The 18,287-nt window shown below is 38.8% G+C and overlaps 1 protein-coding gene across 10 annotated transcripts in view; it reads right to left on the bottom strand.

The window, feature by feature from the left end:
- The window catches only part of RANBP17 (RAN binding protein 17), a 371,265-nt gene that overhangs the window by 121,565 nt on the left and 231,413 nt on the right, over positions 1-18,287 (bottom strand). For 6 of the 10 annotated variants that reach the window (XR_011389899.1, XM_051843604.2, XM_070076412.1 and 3 more), the window contains one exon: positions 293-352. The exons of the other annotated variants lie outside the window; for them this stretch is intronic. Coding sequence is in view for 5 of the 6 variants with exons in the window: in XM_051843604.2 (XP_051699564.1) it covers positions 293-352 (60 nt within the window). In the remaining variant the exon portion in view is untranslated. The remainder of the gene's footprint in view (positions 1-292; positions 353-18,287) is intronic. 10 annotated transcript variants of the gene reach the window in all.

Genomic DNA, 18,287 nt, shown 5'->3' with positions numbered 1-18,287 from the left:
TTCAGGTATGAAAAGGTGGTTAAAACTGGCCACTCAGAAATGTTATAATCAAGAAATCTAGGTTGTTTCCACACTGTGCAATCACACTAAATACAGTCTTGGCAGTTAATGCTGCTGTCTGTTAAACATTTGTCTGTAAAACATGCACGTGGCATAAAAAGGGAAAGCAAGACAATACACCCCTACACTTATCACTGTATGTACGTGCCTGTTTTAGTAAAAAGAATCTGGCACTTAGTGAGACAAGCATAAAGACTGGTGATCCACCACCATAACCAGCAACTTGACTCACCTTAACTATTTTCCAAGCCTTCTCTGGAACTCTGGATACATCACTTCTGAGCCGTACCACCTAAAAAGCACAAAGTTTAGGGACCTGCCATCTGCTGCCAGGGAAAAGAGAACAGAAGGTCTTCCTAATCTCAGATTTAGGGAAAAAGCGACCAGGATCTTTGTGGCTATTACTTAAAATAGCCTTAGGACTTTGATTTTATGCTGGAGTCCACGAGCAGAGGAATGGTAAAATTCTGCTCAAACTCTGGAATGGGTTTACTTTAATGGAGTAATTCAAGAAACCAATGACTCAAGGTAGCCCTAAAAAAATAACACATCATAAATAATATCTAATAGAACTATTTTTAAGAATCTCTTAGTATTGTTGCTTCCAATGAAGCACTTTCAGTTCAGAATCGTGGCAAGTGGGGCTAATGACTTAAATAGGCCAAGTAACCTTCTATGAGTAAATAAATTAATTTCTGTAGCTATTCAGAGGGTAAGTAAATCATATTGAACCTTCCACACTTCTTATGCACACTCTCCTCCAAATCCTGTTGACAGGCACACCGAATGACAGCTGCAATGGGTGTTAAGATCATTACCAGGTGACCACATCCACGTCTACCATCTTTATTTTATTCATGCATGTTTCCTATTAATAAAATCCTATTTGTTTACACATCACCTCTCTGAACCATGTTCCATTCCCTATATCCAAAACAATTTCTCTACCTTCCTCCTAAGAAATACTAAACTCTTCATCCCCTGGGGGGAAAACCTGAATGAAGAGAGATAATGACTCCAGTAACTGTGAATACCAATGACATCATCTACATTTTGACTATTCTGTCAAACCAACCATTTTCATTGTATTACCAAAATTTTCAAATAAATGCTCATGTCTAACAATTTCTCTCATTATAGCCCATTAATGACAACTTTACCCCAAATGCAATGGATCAGAGTTCATTTTCTGGTAGACCAGATATTAACATCTGGTTTTAACTCAGAGAAGGTGAAATTTGCATCCATAGGTTAAATCCTGCTTCCTTCATAGTCTCCTACATGAAAAACTAGCTACAACATATGTAATGGTCTAACTGTTGGACAAAATAATACACAGTTGTTCAGGAAGCATATTTTTTCTCTCGATAAGACAGACATTTGTTGAGTTTATGTTTTATACAACTTCAACTAGGAGAAAACACAATGTTTACTACAATGCTCATGGGGTTTTGAGTGAGCCTTTGTTACTTGCTAGCCAAGTACAGTGCTTCAAAACAGTCATTCAATATGTGTTTTTATTTAATGAATTAGTTCTATAACTCTAGTTAAATCACTTAGTCCCTCAGAGCCTCAGTCTCCTCACGTGTACAAAAGAAAGAACAGCATCAACATGAAAAATATCACTAACCAGGTAGTCTAGTAAGGCTGTTAGGGAATAAATTCTGAAGCTCAAGACCAGTAAGATTCCTCACATACTGGTTTTTTATTTTTCTTTTTTCTTTCTTTTTTTTCTTTTTTTTTTTTTTGACAGGCAGAGTGGATAGTGAGAGAGAGAGACAGAGAGAAAGGTCTTCCTTTGCCGTTGGTTCACCCTCCAATGGCCGCCGCGGCCGGCATGCTGCGGCCGGCGCACTGCGCTGATCCGAAGCCAGGATCCAGGTGCTTCTCCTGGTCTCCCATGGGGTGCAGGGCCCAAGCACTTGGGCCATCCTCCACTGTCTTCCCGGGCCATAGCAGAGAGCTGGCCTGGAAGGGGGGCAACCGGGACAGAATCCGGCGCCCCGACCGGGACTAGAACCCGGTGTGCCGGCGCCGCTAGGTGGAGGATTAGCCTATTGAGCCGCGGCGCCGGCTTATTTTTCAATTAATAAATTTGTTTGAAAGAGTTACAGAGAGAAAAAGAGACAGACAAAGACAGATACTGTTGGTCTGCTGGTTCACCCTCCAGATGGCAGCAATGGCCAGGACTGAGCCAAGCTGAAGCCAGGAGCCAGGAGTTTCTTCCAGGTCTCCCACTTGAGTGCAGAGGCCCAAACACTTGGGCTACCTTCTGTTGCTTTTCCCAGGCCATTAGCAGGGAGTTGGATTGGAAGTGGAGCAGCTGGGATATGAACTGGTGCCCATACTGGGTGCTGATTGCAGACAGCAGCTTTACCTGCTACACCACAATGCCAGCTCCTATACAGACTGATTTTGAACACATTGCTTACCATTTAAATCTTAGTTTCCTCAAATATATAATGAGGATGATGGTAGGACCTAATTTATGGAAATTTTAAGACAATTAAAGTTGCTAATTTATGTAAATCACTTAGAATAGTAAATTTTCATAAGTGTTAGTTATTATTACTAGCATGTACCAAGACAATAGTCCCATTTCTTTGCGCCTTATCTGTACTATGAGCTAGGTTATAGATAAGAGCACAGGTGAACAGACTTAATAGTGATTAAAGAAGAGTAGCTGGGGGACAGAGCCCTAATGAAAGGTAGCATAACTCCTAATCTTATATAATTGCTCTAGCCTTTTAGTTTTGCGAAGAAATAGGAGAAGCAGGAGAGTGGTGGCCAAATGAGGAGGGTAAAAAACAAAACAAAACAAAACAAAAACCATAAGTCTGTGGCAGCTGATGAGGTTTATCTCAAAGTTCATATTAAATTCTCAGGGTCAGGACTATTTTGGAATCATCACAAGTTTCCACTTCCCTTCTCAAAATAAGTTTCCAAATCACGGGGTGAGCAGATGATTTACAACCCTGTGTCCAATAAATTATCCAAATTTTCCCAATCGCGATCAATGAGTCCATCCAATTTTCTAAGTTTCATTAAATTAATACAGACAGACAAGGGTTCCAGAATGCTATCATTAGCTATCATTTAAATTATTAAAAAATTTTTTGATGGGCCCTCAGAAGGCAGTCTTTCACAGTAAGAACAGAAACACAATGTTTTTCATGTATCAATATAATATTACTGATCTCTGATACCATACTATAGATTCTGAATGATGTCTCCAATTGTGGGATGGATTATACCAAATATGTAATTTATCCTAGTTCTCTTGAGACTAATGGCTAGACAAGACTAGAGGTCAAATCTATAGTTGCAGATATGAATTTTTTCCTTGGGTAGTAACACATCTAATAGGGAGATGAAACTTGTGATGTTGGTCTCAGCCACCATACTCTGAACATAATCATGCCTAGCTTGATGGCTAATAGATAGGTAATGTAATACAGTGGAAAGCAAAATGAGTTCAGAACATGAGGATGTGGCTGAAACCCAGGGCTGCCCACTGAACAAGTTTTTAACTTTTCTGAAATTTTGCTTCATATTCTGTGAAATGAAGACAATCATAGTAAGTAGAAGAGTATTGAGAAAATGTAATGAACAGCTCAATACAGGTTAGATTAATACTGAAGATAAACTATATTTTCAAAGGTTTCCTATGTCTCTCTCATTCCACATTACCTGAAAATACAGAATTTTCAACTTATAGGATGCACAATGTCTAATACCCAGTACTTTGAATTTTAGGAAGGTTGGTGAATATTGTGCTGTTAGGCTGTTGCATTTGCTGTAAAGTGTTGTATTATAATCCATGTCTCATAAATGCTAATGAACAGATAAAAATAGAAGGGCAACTGAGAATTAATGCCACTAACCATGAAAACATTTCTAATAAGTCAGAAAAGTGGGCAAGAGGGAAGCATGGAATGAAGTGGGCATAAAAATTGAAGAAAGGAAAAGAATAAATGACCAAAAGGCCTTTAAAAATAAAAGTAAAGTTAAAACAGAACTAGAGAATTATAATTTTTTGCAAATGTGAAACCCCCAGTGTACTAAGGTATACTACATGATGCATCTGATGCATTTCAGCATTTTTTATTTTCCCCATCAAAAGTTCCCAACTAAACTTACTAGGTGTGGGAGATTTTCCATAGAATTGCAATTCCAATTTTGTAATGGAAATCAGTCAGAAAATACAATTCACATTGGAAAAACTTGTTTCAAAGCCAACTTGCTTAAACACATCTCAGTAAAGCAAGGGATACTGACACTGGGGAACCACGCAGGCCTGGGGGAAAACAAAATCCTAATAAGTATGCCAAATGTGCTTTTATATATCAAGACTTCTTCAACAGAAACATTATGGGGAGATAAAAATTAGGAAAACACTGAACTTAACTAATTTAAAGTGTTGAAAAAGTATTTTGCATTTATGTTTTATAACCAAGTGTTTTTCCCACATTTGTCCCAAGGCAGCAGATGAAGCACTATATTCAACCATTGCTAATACTAGCAATTGGAACATGCTCTTTGGCAAGGCAGAAATAAGATAATTGTTCAACATAGGCTGGCTTTTCAGAAATACTGGAAGCATTGCCTGTAATTATAGACATCTGTCACTGCTAGCCACTCAGTACTAACCCTGACATCAATATACAACCATAGCACTAAACTGCCTGCAGGCATAGCAATGGAGACCAGATACGCTAGGCAGGCAATCATCTGCTTCATCCAAACTATCTGTCAAAGGTTCCCAACCACAAATAGCTCTTACATTTTGTATCCTTAGGATAATATGTTGATTTATTTTAGATTCTCTAATATTTACAGTCTAGGCCATCTACTAAAATAAAGAAACAAAACTTATGGCTAATGGAGGCAGTTACTGTTCACAGTCATCATAAAAGGTCATAGCTCAACCCTCAAATGTTAAAAATTGATGGCAGCTTTAACCATGTGCTATCATACAGATGTTTCCTTTTGTAGAGGCAATTATTTTCAATAGCAATTCAAAATGGTAAATACAATCTTTCATCAGCGAGTATGTTGCCACATTGATCTAATAGAAATGCTCATATTTTAAAGCTGTTTTTGAGACATAAAAATAAGTTTCAATGTTGAGTACTGAAGAATCTGGATTGTCAATTTGGGATTAACTTTATATATAGTACCTTATCTGGCAATATTTTTTACAAACAGAAATGATATGATACCTAAAAACTAGGAAATTATATTGAATGATAAAATACTTGGTTAATGAAGGAACCAACTAATATAATCTTGCTGGATGTAAACTTATTGTAATATAATGCAGTTTTACATTTGTATTTTTAAAAGCCCAAAGACACACTGTAACTTTAAATATCACTTTCCTTTTTTTTAAGCAGCCAGGGAAGCAAGCTGAAAATTATTAGATGTTTAGACTAATTAGGAATAAATACACTCACAATTATCATAATGTGTTACTAAAAACCCAGATATTTCTTGGTCTGATCACAACAGCCTATGCTGAAGAAAAACTATTAATTACTGACAGACAGTTAGCTTACAAGTGAGCTGCATTTTAAAAACCTCCTTTAAAATACAATTGCTAAATGCCTTACAGTGCTGTAATGTGAGACAGGTTCAAATCTTATTACTTCACTGAAATTAAAACCTAAGTTTTAATACTGTTCAAGTCGAACAATGATTCCACACTTTATTGCTTTTGAAATCCCTTGATGATCATAGGAAAAAATGCCCCGGAGAAAAAAAGACTGTTTTCGATAAACAGAAAATACAGTTTGCACTCTTAGCCTCTTTGTCATCACAAAAAAAGGATTTAATGCCAATTCTTTAAAAAAAGACTTTTTTCCCACAAAATGTGCACCTTGTGTGCCATTTGTAAAATCAGTTCACTTTCTTTTATTTATTACTGCAGTGCGGCAAGGCAATAAAGAAGCTACCGATAGCTAATAAATTACATGCCTTTTAAAACAATTCTCTTGCTACAAAAACATGTAACTACAAAGGTTTACATTTACATGGTACATCACACGAAATGTCTATATTTGTGTCCTATTAACCATTTTGGCAAATTGTGGACTTTTACCAAATAGCTGATGGGGGAAAAAAAAACCCACAAATGTCAACATGACATAAAATAAAAGTTGTTCAAGAAAAATACCCTTATTCTGTTTCCACCTCCTAAAGATTCTCTAAAATTTATTTTAAAACATTCTTTGATAAATTATTTTATTCATCAAAAAGCATTCAAGTATATTCTAATAGGATTAATTTAAACTTTGTTCAATTATGAATAACTAAGACAGCACCCTTTCTCCCCTAAGTTATGTATCTAGTAACATGCAGTCATTTAAAAATCATAGCTTCAAGCAGTTACTTAGAACAAATTACAAAAGGCACGATGACTGGATGTATGGTAACATGCCCCAGTTTTGTTCCTTAATACATACTGTATTTTTAGAAAGATGCAGAAACTTGGCTATTTAAGAAACATTCACATCAAACATGTTTTGCTTAGTTACAATCTTTTTTTAAAAAGAATATTATCTTCATATAGCTACAACAACTGCTTTTTAAAAGCATACTTTTTGAAACTAAGTTACATATTTCATCTCTCCAGATTATCTATGTACAAATGAATTCTGAAGTATCTGTATTCCAATTCCAAGAATAAATTGTTAAATTAATATTGAGTATTTGCTTAATGCTTTCATCTTCTAATCTCAAGAATATATTTATGAGGTGGTGTACTGCCTTTTATTATTAATTTCCTCCATTTCCTGTAATAGCTATCATAGCTGTGGCTTTTTGTTTGTTTCATACCTACAAAATTTCAACTTTGTTCAATTATGCATGATGAACAATGCTTTCATTTTCCAAGTACAAACAATTTTGTTCCATTTCATCTTTATTTCAAAATGACAATACATGGTAGAAATGAATAAAAATTCAATATGCTGTAGCTCTATTTCTCTGTTTAGATCTACTTTTTCTCCCCCTCTTTTGAAATCAGTCTTATTATTATTTTTTTTTTTTTTTAATTTTTGATAGGCAGAGTGGACAGTGAGAGAGAGAGACAGAGAGAGAAAGGTCTTCCTTTGCCGTTGGTTCACCCTCCAATGGCCGCCGCTGCAGCCGGCGCACCGTGCTGATCCGATGGCAGGAGCCAGGATCCAGGTGCTTTTCCTGGTCTCCCATGGGGTGCAGGGCCCAAGCACCTGGGCCATCCTCCACTGCACTCCCTGGCCATAGCAGAGAGCTGGCCTGGAAGAGGGGCAACCGGGACAGAATCCGGTGCCCCGACCGGGACTAGAACCCGGTGTGCCGGCGCCGCAAGGTGGAGGATTAGCCTATTGAGCCACGGCGCCGGCTCATCAGTCTTATTATTATGATTAAAAATGAGAAATTTGTGAGGATATAGTTTTCCTTATATCTGGACAATTTAATTTTTATTTACTTGCATTTTTTAAAACTGGAAATATAAAAATTGTATGCATGGGGCATCATGTGATGTTTTGATATGCATTCCTTGTGAAACATCTAATTAGGGTAAATAATGTTTGTTTCCTTAAACATTTAACATTATGATAAAAACATTCGAAATTCTATCTTCTAGCTTTTTAAATAGAGAAATAGACAGTATATTAACATCTTACTCATCTTGCTGTATAACAGAACCCCAGAGTTTCTTTTATATATCCATCCACCCATCTATCTTTTTATCTAGAGGCAGAGAGAGAGAGAGAGAGAATGAGCGAGCATCGTACATTGGCTCATTCCCTAAATCCCTAAATACCCACAACTATAGGGGTTGGGCTGGGCCAGGCTGGGGGCCAGGAACCCATGCAACCCATAGCTCCCATGTGGATGGCAGAGACACAAGTATTTGAGCTGTCACCATTGCCTCTCAGTGGAAGTTGGAATTGGGAATGGAGTTGGGACTTGAACCTAGGTATTCTGATTATGGGATGTGGTGTCTCAAGTGGCATCTTAATCACTAGGCCAAACACTCACACTCCAGAACTTTCTACTGCTAACCATAACTTAGTACCCATTAATCAGTCTTTCCCCATCCCTTGCCATACCTCCCCTTAATCACTATTTAAAAAAAATTTTTTTTTAAATTTATTTACTTATGGGGCCGGCGCTGTGATGTAGCAGGTAAAGCCGCCAACTGCAGTGCTGGCATCCCATCCATCTGGGCACTGGTTCAAGTCCTGGCTGCTCTACTTCTAATCCAGCTCTCTGCTGTGGCCTGGGAAAGCAGTTAAAGACGGCCCAAGTCCTTGGGCTCCTGCACCCACATGGGAGACCTGTTAGAAGCTCTTGGCTCCTGACTTTGGATTGTTGCAGCTCCGGCCATTGTGACCAATTGGGGAGTGAACCAACGGATAGAAGACCTCTCTCTGCCTCTCCTCCTCTCTCTGTGCAACTGTGACTTTCAAATAAATAAATAAATAAATCTTTAAAAAATAAAAAAATTATTTACTTATAAGAAAGGCAGAGTTACAGAGAGGCAGAGGCAGAGAGAGAGAGGACTTCCATCTGCTGGTTCATTCCCCTAATGGTTGCAACAGCTGGAGCTGAGCCAATCTGAAGCCAGGAGCCAGGAGCTTCTTCCAGGCCTCCTACGATACAGGGGCCCAAGCACTTGGACCATCTTCTGCTGCTTTCCCAAGCCATAACAGAGAGCTGGATTGTAAGTGCAGTAGCCAGGACTTGAACCAGCACCCATATAGGATGCTGGCATTGCAGGCGGCAGCTTTACCTGCTATGCCACAGCGCCGGCCCCTCTTAATCACTATTATGATAGTTTCAATTTCTATGAGATCACTATTTAAAAATTTTTAGATCAATTTTTATTTATTTTCATTTTATTTGAAAGTCAGTGAGAGAGGCACACATCCACGCAGAGATTATCTTTCATCAACCGGTTCACCGCCTTCCCCCTCCAAATGACTGCAACACCCTGGGTTGGGTCAAGCCAACACCAGAAGTTTGGAACTCCAGCTGAGTCTCCCACATTGGCTGCTGACCAAGTATTTGAGCTGTCATTTGCTGCCTCCCAGGGAATACATGAAAAGGAAGTTGGATAAGAAGTGGAGGTGAGACTGGAACCCAGGCACTCAGACATGGGATGTGGGCATCACGAGTAGCATCTGAACTATTGGACCACATGCCTGCTCATCACCTTTTTTAGGACTCCATATATTAGTGAGATCATACTTGTTTTTCTGTGCTTGGCTTATTTCACTTAATATAGTGACCTTCGGCTCTACCCAGGTTTGCAAATGAAAAGATTTCATCCATTCATAGCTGAATAGTATTCCATTGTGTGTGTGCATCACACTTCCTCTCTTTTTAAATATATTTAAAGAAATGTTTATTTTTAATCTGAAAGGCAGAGAGGGGAGGGAGGGAGGTGAGGAGAGGCAGAAGCAGAGGGAGAGGGAGAGGGAAATATCAATCTTCCGTTTGCTGGCCCACTCCCTAAATGCCTGCAATAGTTGGGGCTGGGCCAGGCTGAAGCAAGGAGTAGGAACCCCATCCAAGTCTCCTGCATGGGAGATGGGGACACAAGCATTTAAGTCACTATCTATTGCTACTGAGAATATGCATCAGCAGGACACTGGCTCAGAAGCAGAGGTGGGACTTGAACCCAGGAACTCTGATATGGAATGCCAGTGTCCCAGGAGGCAGCTCAACCTGCTACACCAGAACATCTGCACCAATATACCACATTTTCTGTATGCATTCCTCAGTGGATGGACACTTCGATTATTTCCATTTTTTGGCTATTGTGAACAGTGCTGCCATAAACATGAGTGTACAGATGCCATTTCAACAGAGTGATTTCACTGGGCTTGCCTGGTCAGATAGCAGTTGTTTTGATGAAACTCCACTGTTTTCCACAATGGTTGTGCTAACCTAAATTCTCTGTGTCCTCATCAGCATTTGTTCTTTCTCTCTCTCTCTCTTTTTTTTAATTAATAATAGTTAATCTAACTAGAGTTACATGTAAGATATCTTTTCTAAAGAGTTCATTAAAATAAGTTTATTTCATTTTCACTGATTAGAGGGAAATTGTCATTTCATAATAATATGTAATATTCTATAACATATCTATATACTCATTACCCTATTTTTATTTTTTAATAGTAAATGTTCAAATTTGATGGAATTATTACCTTTCCCCATATTTAGGCCAATTTTCAGTAATAATATTCTCAACTAGAGACTAAAAAAATAACTGACAGAATATTTACTTTTGTGGCCAGCATTTATGGTGTAAGGGTTAAGTTGTCACCTGCAATGCCGGCATCCCATGGGCGCCAGTTCAAGTCTCAGCTGCTCCATTTCCAATCCAGCTCCCTGCTAATGTGCCAAGGAAAGCAGTGGAACATGGCTGAAGGGCTTGAGTTCCTGCACCCACATGAGAGACCTGGATGAAGTTCTTGGCTGCTGCCTTCAGCCTGGCCCAGTCTCAGCCTTTGTGGTCATTTGGGGAATGAACTAGCGAATGGAAGATTTTCTTTCTCTGACTCTGTCTTTCAAATAAATAAAATAAATCTTAAAAAAAAAAAAGGTGAAAACTTGAATAGCAAGTTGGAGAAGATGCCATTTTAAAAGATTACTAGTCGGTAGTTCTTGGTATCAACTGAAGGAATTAGGGCAAATTCTCTTATTTTATTAATTATCTCCTTAGAAGAGATGAAATATTAACTCTCTACCACATTCTTAATTTGGTAAATAATACAAAATAAATTGATATTTAGTTGCTTGGCTTTGCAGGCTTGAATGGAAAAACAGAAAATGTGAAGTTGAAATCTTCTAGTCTTTTTTGCACCAATGTGCAACTCCTAATCTTCTTTTACTCATAACCTGATTCTGTTCTACACAGAATTTAATTACACCAAAAGACACCCAAGCATCCCACGAATCTTCATGACTTTCCCACAATTTCATTAGGTATCTTTCTATATGTTCTCACTGTTCTGCATGTCAGTCATTGGCATCATCATATTGAACAAGGATTACCTGTTGGCTTTATGTTCTTCATGAGTTGTGATGGCAGGGCTATTTTTCTGTAGTCAATATTGTTCCACACTGCTCACCAATTAATTATAATAGGTAATTAAATGTATTTTCAATTATAAACATTTTTATTATAAATGAAATAAAAGAATGCACTGATCTAGCCTCAAATAACATTGTTTTAGCCACTGTAAAAAATTCCTTTCTAATTTACATTTCTTAAAAACTAACCTCTGTCCTCCAATAAGAAACTATTCTAATTAACAACACTTCAAAAAATGACGAGGATCATAATAAAATTTCTCTTTGTCACCATGAAATCTGGCCAACTTACTCTATGTAATCCACATCTAATCAACCAATAAATTGATCCAACACTGTTCTACTTGTACTGGCAGATACAAAACATGTCCAAACACTGGCTCTTTCCTTAAGAATGCCAAACCTTGTTGAGAAACTAAGGATCCAGAGTACAAAATGCTCAAAGAGCAAGATTAGGAATTGCACTTCATCATCCAATGGATTTAGAGTTAGAGAGACCTAAGGTCAAACTTTGTGCATGCCATTTCCTACCTATGCATTCTTGGTAGAATTACTTAACTGTAGAACTGTGGTTAATAACACTTTCACCATAAGATTATTTCAAAGCTTTTAAAATGTAATACATGTAAAAGGTTTATGATCATAATGTATAGCATATAATAAATAAATGAATACTAGCATTATTATTTAACTAAATTTTAAACAGGTAGGGCACAAAGGTGTTAAGAACTAAGTGTGCATTCTTGAACAGAACATTCAAGGATGAGGGTCATTTTTGTGTGGGCAGAAGGAAGAAGGGACCAATAACATCCAAGCTAAGGATGGTGATGGTTTTATAGAGGGGAGCTATAGAAATTAAACTTGGATAGCAAGTGGAGCTAGATTATGAAGGATCATAAATGCTAAAGAATTCTGGCTTGATGGGCAACAGGGAGGGTATTTAAGATGAAAGTGTTGCCTAGGATTTGTCTGATTATAGTGTGTATAATAGACCAGAGGAGAGCTTTTATCTTTCTGGGGCCCTTTTTTTCTGATACCATTACATATCCTTACCTACATATTCTGAGCTTCATATACACCTTACTATTTGGTATTTGGCTTTTCTAACTCCTTTTCAGCTAAATTTCTATTATCCACATTTTTGAACTAAGATCACCCTCTTTCCTTATATACCCGGTTCCTTGGGAGAGTTCATCTGCTCTGAAGAGTTCAATAAACTATGTATGCAAATGACTCTAAATCCCAAAGTAACAGTTCCAAAAGTCAGTATTAAATGTAGCAAAGAGGGGATTGGTGCTGTGGCTTAGTGGCCCATGTCTGTGTCCTGGCTGCTCCTGTTCTGATCCAGCTCTATGCTTACATGTGGGAAAGCAGTGGAAGATGGCCCAGGTGCTTGGGTCCCTGCACCTATGTGGGACACCTGGAAGAAGCTCCTAGCTCCTGGCTTCTGCTTGACCAAGTCCTGGCCATTGTGACTATTAGAGGAGTGATCCAGCTGACAGAAGACCTTTCTCTTCCCCACTCTTTTTCAAAAATAAATAAAATCTTAAAAAAAAAAATTGGCAAAGAAACCCCTACCTGCCTCAATTATATAACTGTTAGGACTGGAAATTCAAAAGAAATGCCAATGTGGTAAAGTTTGGACAATTTTGGTTCTCTCCTTGAGCTAGAGGAAGGTTCAAGGTAGGCCAAGAACTTGAAGGAGGACATTGCTACTGCCTATGTTAATTATATAGGAACAGAATACATTATTTTGAATGAGCTGAATGGCTTATCTAATTAATTCAATATAATCTCTGATTAAGGTTCCAGCGAAGTAACATCCACCAATGACTGTTAACCTCAAAAAGTTTGAGGTGCAGCCCAGATATTTTCATTTTATTTGGAAAGCACACATGGGTGGGCTTACACACACACACACACACACACACACACACGGAGGTAGAAGATGGGTGGTGGAGGGGAGCAGAGAGAAAGAGAGAAAGAACTTGCATTCACTTGATTCACTTCCCAAATCCCTGTAATAGCCAGGGCTGTTAAGTGGTAATGGTTTTGTGTTTTTCTTTTTAAAAATATTTCATTTATTTATTTAATTTATTTATTCAAAAGGCAGAGAGACAGACAGACAGACACTGGTTGAAGCCTGGACTTGGAACTCAATCTTGGTCATCCACAGCAGTGACAGGGATCCAAGACTTGAGCTATCACCTGCTATCTACCAGGGGATCCACTAGCAGGAAGGTAATGTAGTTTAAGGGGTATCATGAATTTAAGGATTCCAGAAATTTTCAAGTCCTTTTCATATCCAGACCAAAACCAAACCAAGCTAAAACAACATTCAAAAGACGAGATACCTGATCTTCCCTTTTAAGTGTTTAATTCTCCACGCCCAATAGGCCTAGAAATTTCACAATGTATTTGATATCTATGGTCTATATGTGAGCTTAGCTCTAAACAAGTGAAATATAAGTATGGACTATATTTGTTAGCACTGGTGCTTTTAAATTACTTGAACTGAACCTCTACCTACTGCAGTTATGGGATCTGTTTTGTACAGATCACATTTCTGGATAGTGACAAAGATCATAAAAGAATGTAACAAGATAGCTAGCTATTTGTAACTACTATCCTGAAAGGCTACTAAAGCCCTGACTAATGGTGACAGATATATGCTTTACTGATAAAGCAAATCAGTTGCTGCAAATTTTTAGAAACAGGAGACACCTTGTGCCTTTTCTTTCTTTTTAAAGTAAAAACATTTTTGAAAAATCAGGAGTAGAGGACCAAATGCCAACAATTTCTCAATAACAAGAGAAGAAAATAAAATTTCTTTAAAACCTAGAAGAGTCAGGAATTCTAGAAACCAAATGGAACATACTTACTTACAACTAAATAAAATGGAACATCACTGATTTTTTTTTTTTTTTTGACAGGCAGAGTGGACAGTGAGAGAGAGAGACAGAGAGAAAGGTCTTCCTTTGCCGTTGGTTCACCCTCCAATGGCCACCACAGCCGGCGCGCTGCGGCCAGTGCACCGCACTGATCCGATGGCAGGAGCCAGGTACTTATCCTGGTCTCCCATGGGGTGCAGGGCCCAAGCACCTGGGCCATCCTCCACTGCACTCCCTGGCCACAGCAGAGAGCTGGCCTGGAAGAGGGGCAACCGGGACAGAATCCGGTGCCCCGACCGGGACTAGAACCCGGTGTGCCGGCGCCGCTAGGCGGAGGATTAGCCTAGTGAGCCGCGGTGCTGGCATCACTGATTTCTAATGCAGAAACTTTCTCATACTGAATCATCTCTTGGCTGTGATAAGTTTTTTTTAACCAAAGATTTATTAATTTGGAAGTCAGGGCCTCAGAATGAGAGTGAGAGGGAGAGACAGACAGACAGACTGATTTAACATCCACTGGTTCACTCCCCAAATGGCTGCAAAGGATAGGGATGAGCCAGGTCCAAACCAGCCAGGAACTGCATTTGGGTCTCCACATGCATGGCAGGGCCATCTGCTGCCTTCCGAGGTGCACTAGCTGGAGGCTTAATTGAAAGTGGAGCAGCAGTGATTAGGACCCGTGCTGTAAAATATGATGCCGGCGTCACAAGCGACTAACCTACTGTGCCACAACAGTGGCCCCATGATAAGTCTTTAAAGCAGTATGGAAGACCCAGAGAAATCACAGTTCAAATCTTCAGTCTTCATGTGACCCTAAATAATTTTCTCAACCTCTTTGAGAACCATTTTCTTTATCTATACAATGAGGATAATGTCTGCCAAACAAGGCTGAGGACAGGATCTGCAATAACGTAGGCAAAGTGCCTAATACAGTGCCTAGTGCATAATATAACACATTTTTTTTTATTGAGAACATCATTTACACTTCTAAAAAATAGCGAGGCTTATAAAGAATTATAAGTACTAAGTATTTTTTATTGAGAACATTATTTACATATCTAGAAATAAGTAGGCTTATACAGAATCAGCACCTCTCATTAAACTGTGTAACATGTTCATTTGTATAATGAGAAGGAACAATCACTGTACATCTGTTGTTAGTATATCTCACTATGACCAAGTATCTATTTAGGTAATTTAAATTTTGATGTTTTAGAAAAGCATTTTAATTACATAAGACATTGCCACTAAATTAAAAAGTAACTATTCTCTTGAGGATTATATAGGAATTCCCTAAAAGTGTGTGGTTTTTAAAGAGTAGCAAGCATTCGTAGTTCATTATGAACAAGAAAATTCCCAACTACTTTTAAAATGGCTGCCAGTAGGTAAAGAGGTCATAAAAGCAGATGGTTCAGGCTGAGTACAGAAAAGCAGGTGCTTAGCAAAGCAGAAGCACTTGCCAATTTGCCAGGGCTGCAGGTTCTTGTTCCCGGTTCACCTCCCCACTGAGGTATTCACTGGTGTTGGTGTGGTACATTCAATGGATGCCGAGAATGAACACTAAAAACCTACAAATCAAGAGCCTATGCAGAGATTTCTGTTACTTTAACATGGATTTTCCTCTTCTTGGCAAGGTTCTCTCACTATTTTAATCTTAAATGGTAGAAAAATTTCTTTCTCCAAAATTAAGACATATTCCTCAGATTTAAGATAATTATTTCTAAAAGACTACAATAAAGGGATATTAAGGACTAACTTATGGAACACATTAATATAGATAGATACAATCTAACTCAAAGCTTAAACCATATCTGCAAATTATATTTTACATTGCTCATGGACTATAAAAGAAGAAATTATCATAAATTAGCTTGTAGAAACAGAAAGCAATCATAGTATCTCTTTAAGACATATAGAAACAAATTAAACATTATGTCTCATAAACCCTTGAACTTTTATTTTGCCTCTGAACAAAGTTAGGAACTTCAAAGTACATTATGATATAATTTAGAGGACTGAAATTCAGTAACAGAATAAAATAGTCACGTGGTGACAGGATTTAGATGGGAACCACAGTTTTGTTCAGATTTTGTTATTGGTGGGATCAGAGATTTTTTTTTTAATGGGTAGTCATCTATATATCTATATATATATCTATATCTATATATAAAATAGGAAGGTACTTCAAAAAGTTTGTGGAATTAAAATACACATTTATTTTGATGCAAAACATTTTTTTAAATCCATGCATATAGTTCTTTCAAAATAGACATGTTTCAAATGGTGCTCGGAAAACTGGATTTCCACGTGCAGAATCATGAAGCAACCATGAACCTACTGAAGTAGGGAGGCATTAGGTTAAAATTGTTAGATTTGTGAACTAGAAGACCATGCCTTTGCCACGTCCCTGAGTGGCCTCATTTGCCTACCTGGCCACACCTGGGTGCCCACCAGCCAATCAGGTTAATTAACCACTCCCCTTTGGAAGTGGGTTAAAAGCCGGGACACGGTGTGGCCTGGCCTGCTCTTTTTCCCTGGCCTCTTGCTAGGAAGGGGCTGGCTGTAGCCCCGCGCCTCCAGGGCGCATGGCCTTCGGGCCATGTGCTCTAGGCTTCCTGGCCTAGATGCTCATCCACGTGGCTGGTTCCTGGTGCTCGGTATGAACCCCTATTTACCTCTCTCTCTTAAATAAAGCTCTCACTCTCCTATGCATCTTTCTCACTAAATAAAAGCCTAAAATGTACCATGCTGCCTCGTTTATCTGTGCCGGTATTTAGAATTCTTCTCTAAATATTAGGCAAGAACCCTCTTCGGCTTATTAATATTAGGGATTTAGTAATAAGCCCGTGGTGAAATCGTAAGGCACCCCAAATTCTGGTAGCACATGTGGCACCCCGGATAGTATTTCTAGGGAACTTTAAAGTGCCACATTTCAGTGTAAATTTTAGGGGGTCTTCTCTGATTTCACTATCTTACACCTTACACAAAAATCCACTCAGCACGGATTAAAGATCTAAATCTACAACCTGACACCATCAAATTATTAGAGAACATTGGAGAAACCCTACAAGATATAAGCATAGGCAAAGACTTCTGGGAAAAGACCCCGGAGGCACAGGTAGTCAAAGTCAAAATTAACAATTGGGATTACATCAAATTGAGAAGTTTCTGTACTGCAAAAGAAACAGTCAGGAAAGTAAAGAGGCAACCAACAGAATGGGAAAAAAATATTTGCAAACTATGAAACCAATAAAGGATTAATAACCAGAATCTACAAAGAGATCAAGAAACTCCACAACAACAAAACAAACAACCCACTTAAGAGACGGGCCAAGGACCTCAATAGACATTTTTCAAAAGAGGAAATCCAAGTGGCCAACAGACACATGAAAAAATATTCAGGATCACTAGCAATCAGGGAAATGCAAATCAAAACCACAATAAGGTTTCACCTTACCCCGGTTAGAATGGCTCACATACAGAAATCTACCAACAACAGATGCTGGCGAGGATATGGGGAAAAAGGGACACTAACCCACTGTTGGTGGGAATGCAAACTGGTAAAGCCACTATGGAAGTCAGTCTGGAGAGTCCTCAGAAACCTGAATATAACCCTACCATACAACCCAGCCATCCCACTCCTTGGAATTTACCCAAAGGAAATTAAATTGGCAAATAAAAGAGCTGTCTGCACCTCAATGTTTATTGCAGCTCAATTCACAATAGCTAAGACCTGGAATCAACCTAAATGCCCATCAACAGTAGACTTGATAAGGAAATTATGGGATATGCACTCTATAGAATACTATACAGCAGTAAAAAAAAAAATGAAATCCGATCATTTGCAACAAAATGGAGGAATCTGGAAACCATCATGCTGGCCAGCGCCACGGCTCACTAGGCTAATCCTCTGCCTTGCAGCGCCGGCACACCGGGTTCTAGTCCCAGTCGGGGCACAGGATTCTGTCCCGGTTGCCCCTCTTCCAGGCCAGCTGTCTGCTATGGCCAGGGAGTGCAGTGGAGGATGGCCCAAGTCCTTGGGCCCTGCACCCGCATGGGAGACCAGGAAAAGCACCTGGCTCCTGGCTTCGGATCAGCGCGATGCGCCAGCCGCGGTGGCCACTGGAGGGTGAACCAACGGCAAAAGGAAGACCTTTCTCTCTGTCTCTTTCTCTCACTGTCCACTCTGCCTGTCAAAAAAAAAAAAAAAAAAGAAAGAAAGAAAGAAAGAAAAAGAAAACATCA

This window comes from Oryctolagus cuniculus, chromosome 6 (assembly GCF_964237555.1).
Source record: "Oryctolagus cuniculus chromosome 6, mOryCun1.1, whole genome shotgun sequence".
In the NCBI taxonomy this organism is placed as follows: domain Eukaryota; kingdom Metazoa; phylum Chordata; class Mammalia; order Lagomorpha; family Leporidae; genus Oryctolagus; species Oryctolagus cuniculus.
Note: the sequence above shows the minus strand (reverse complement) of the source record. Positions and strands in the feature narration are given on the sequence as shown.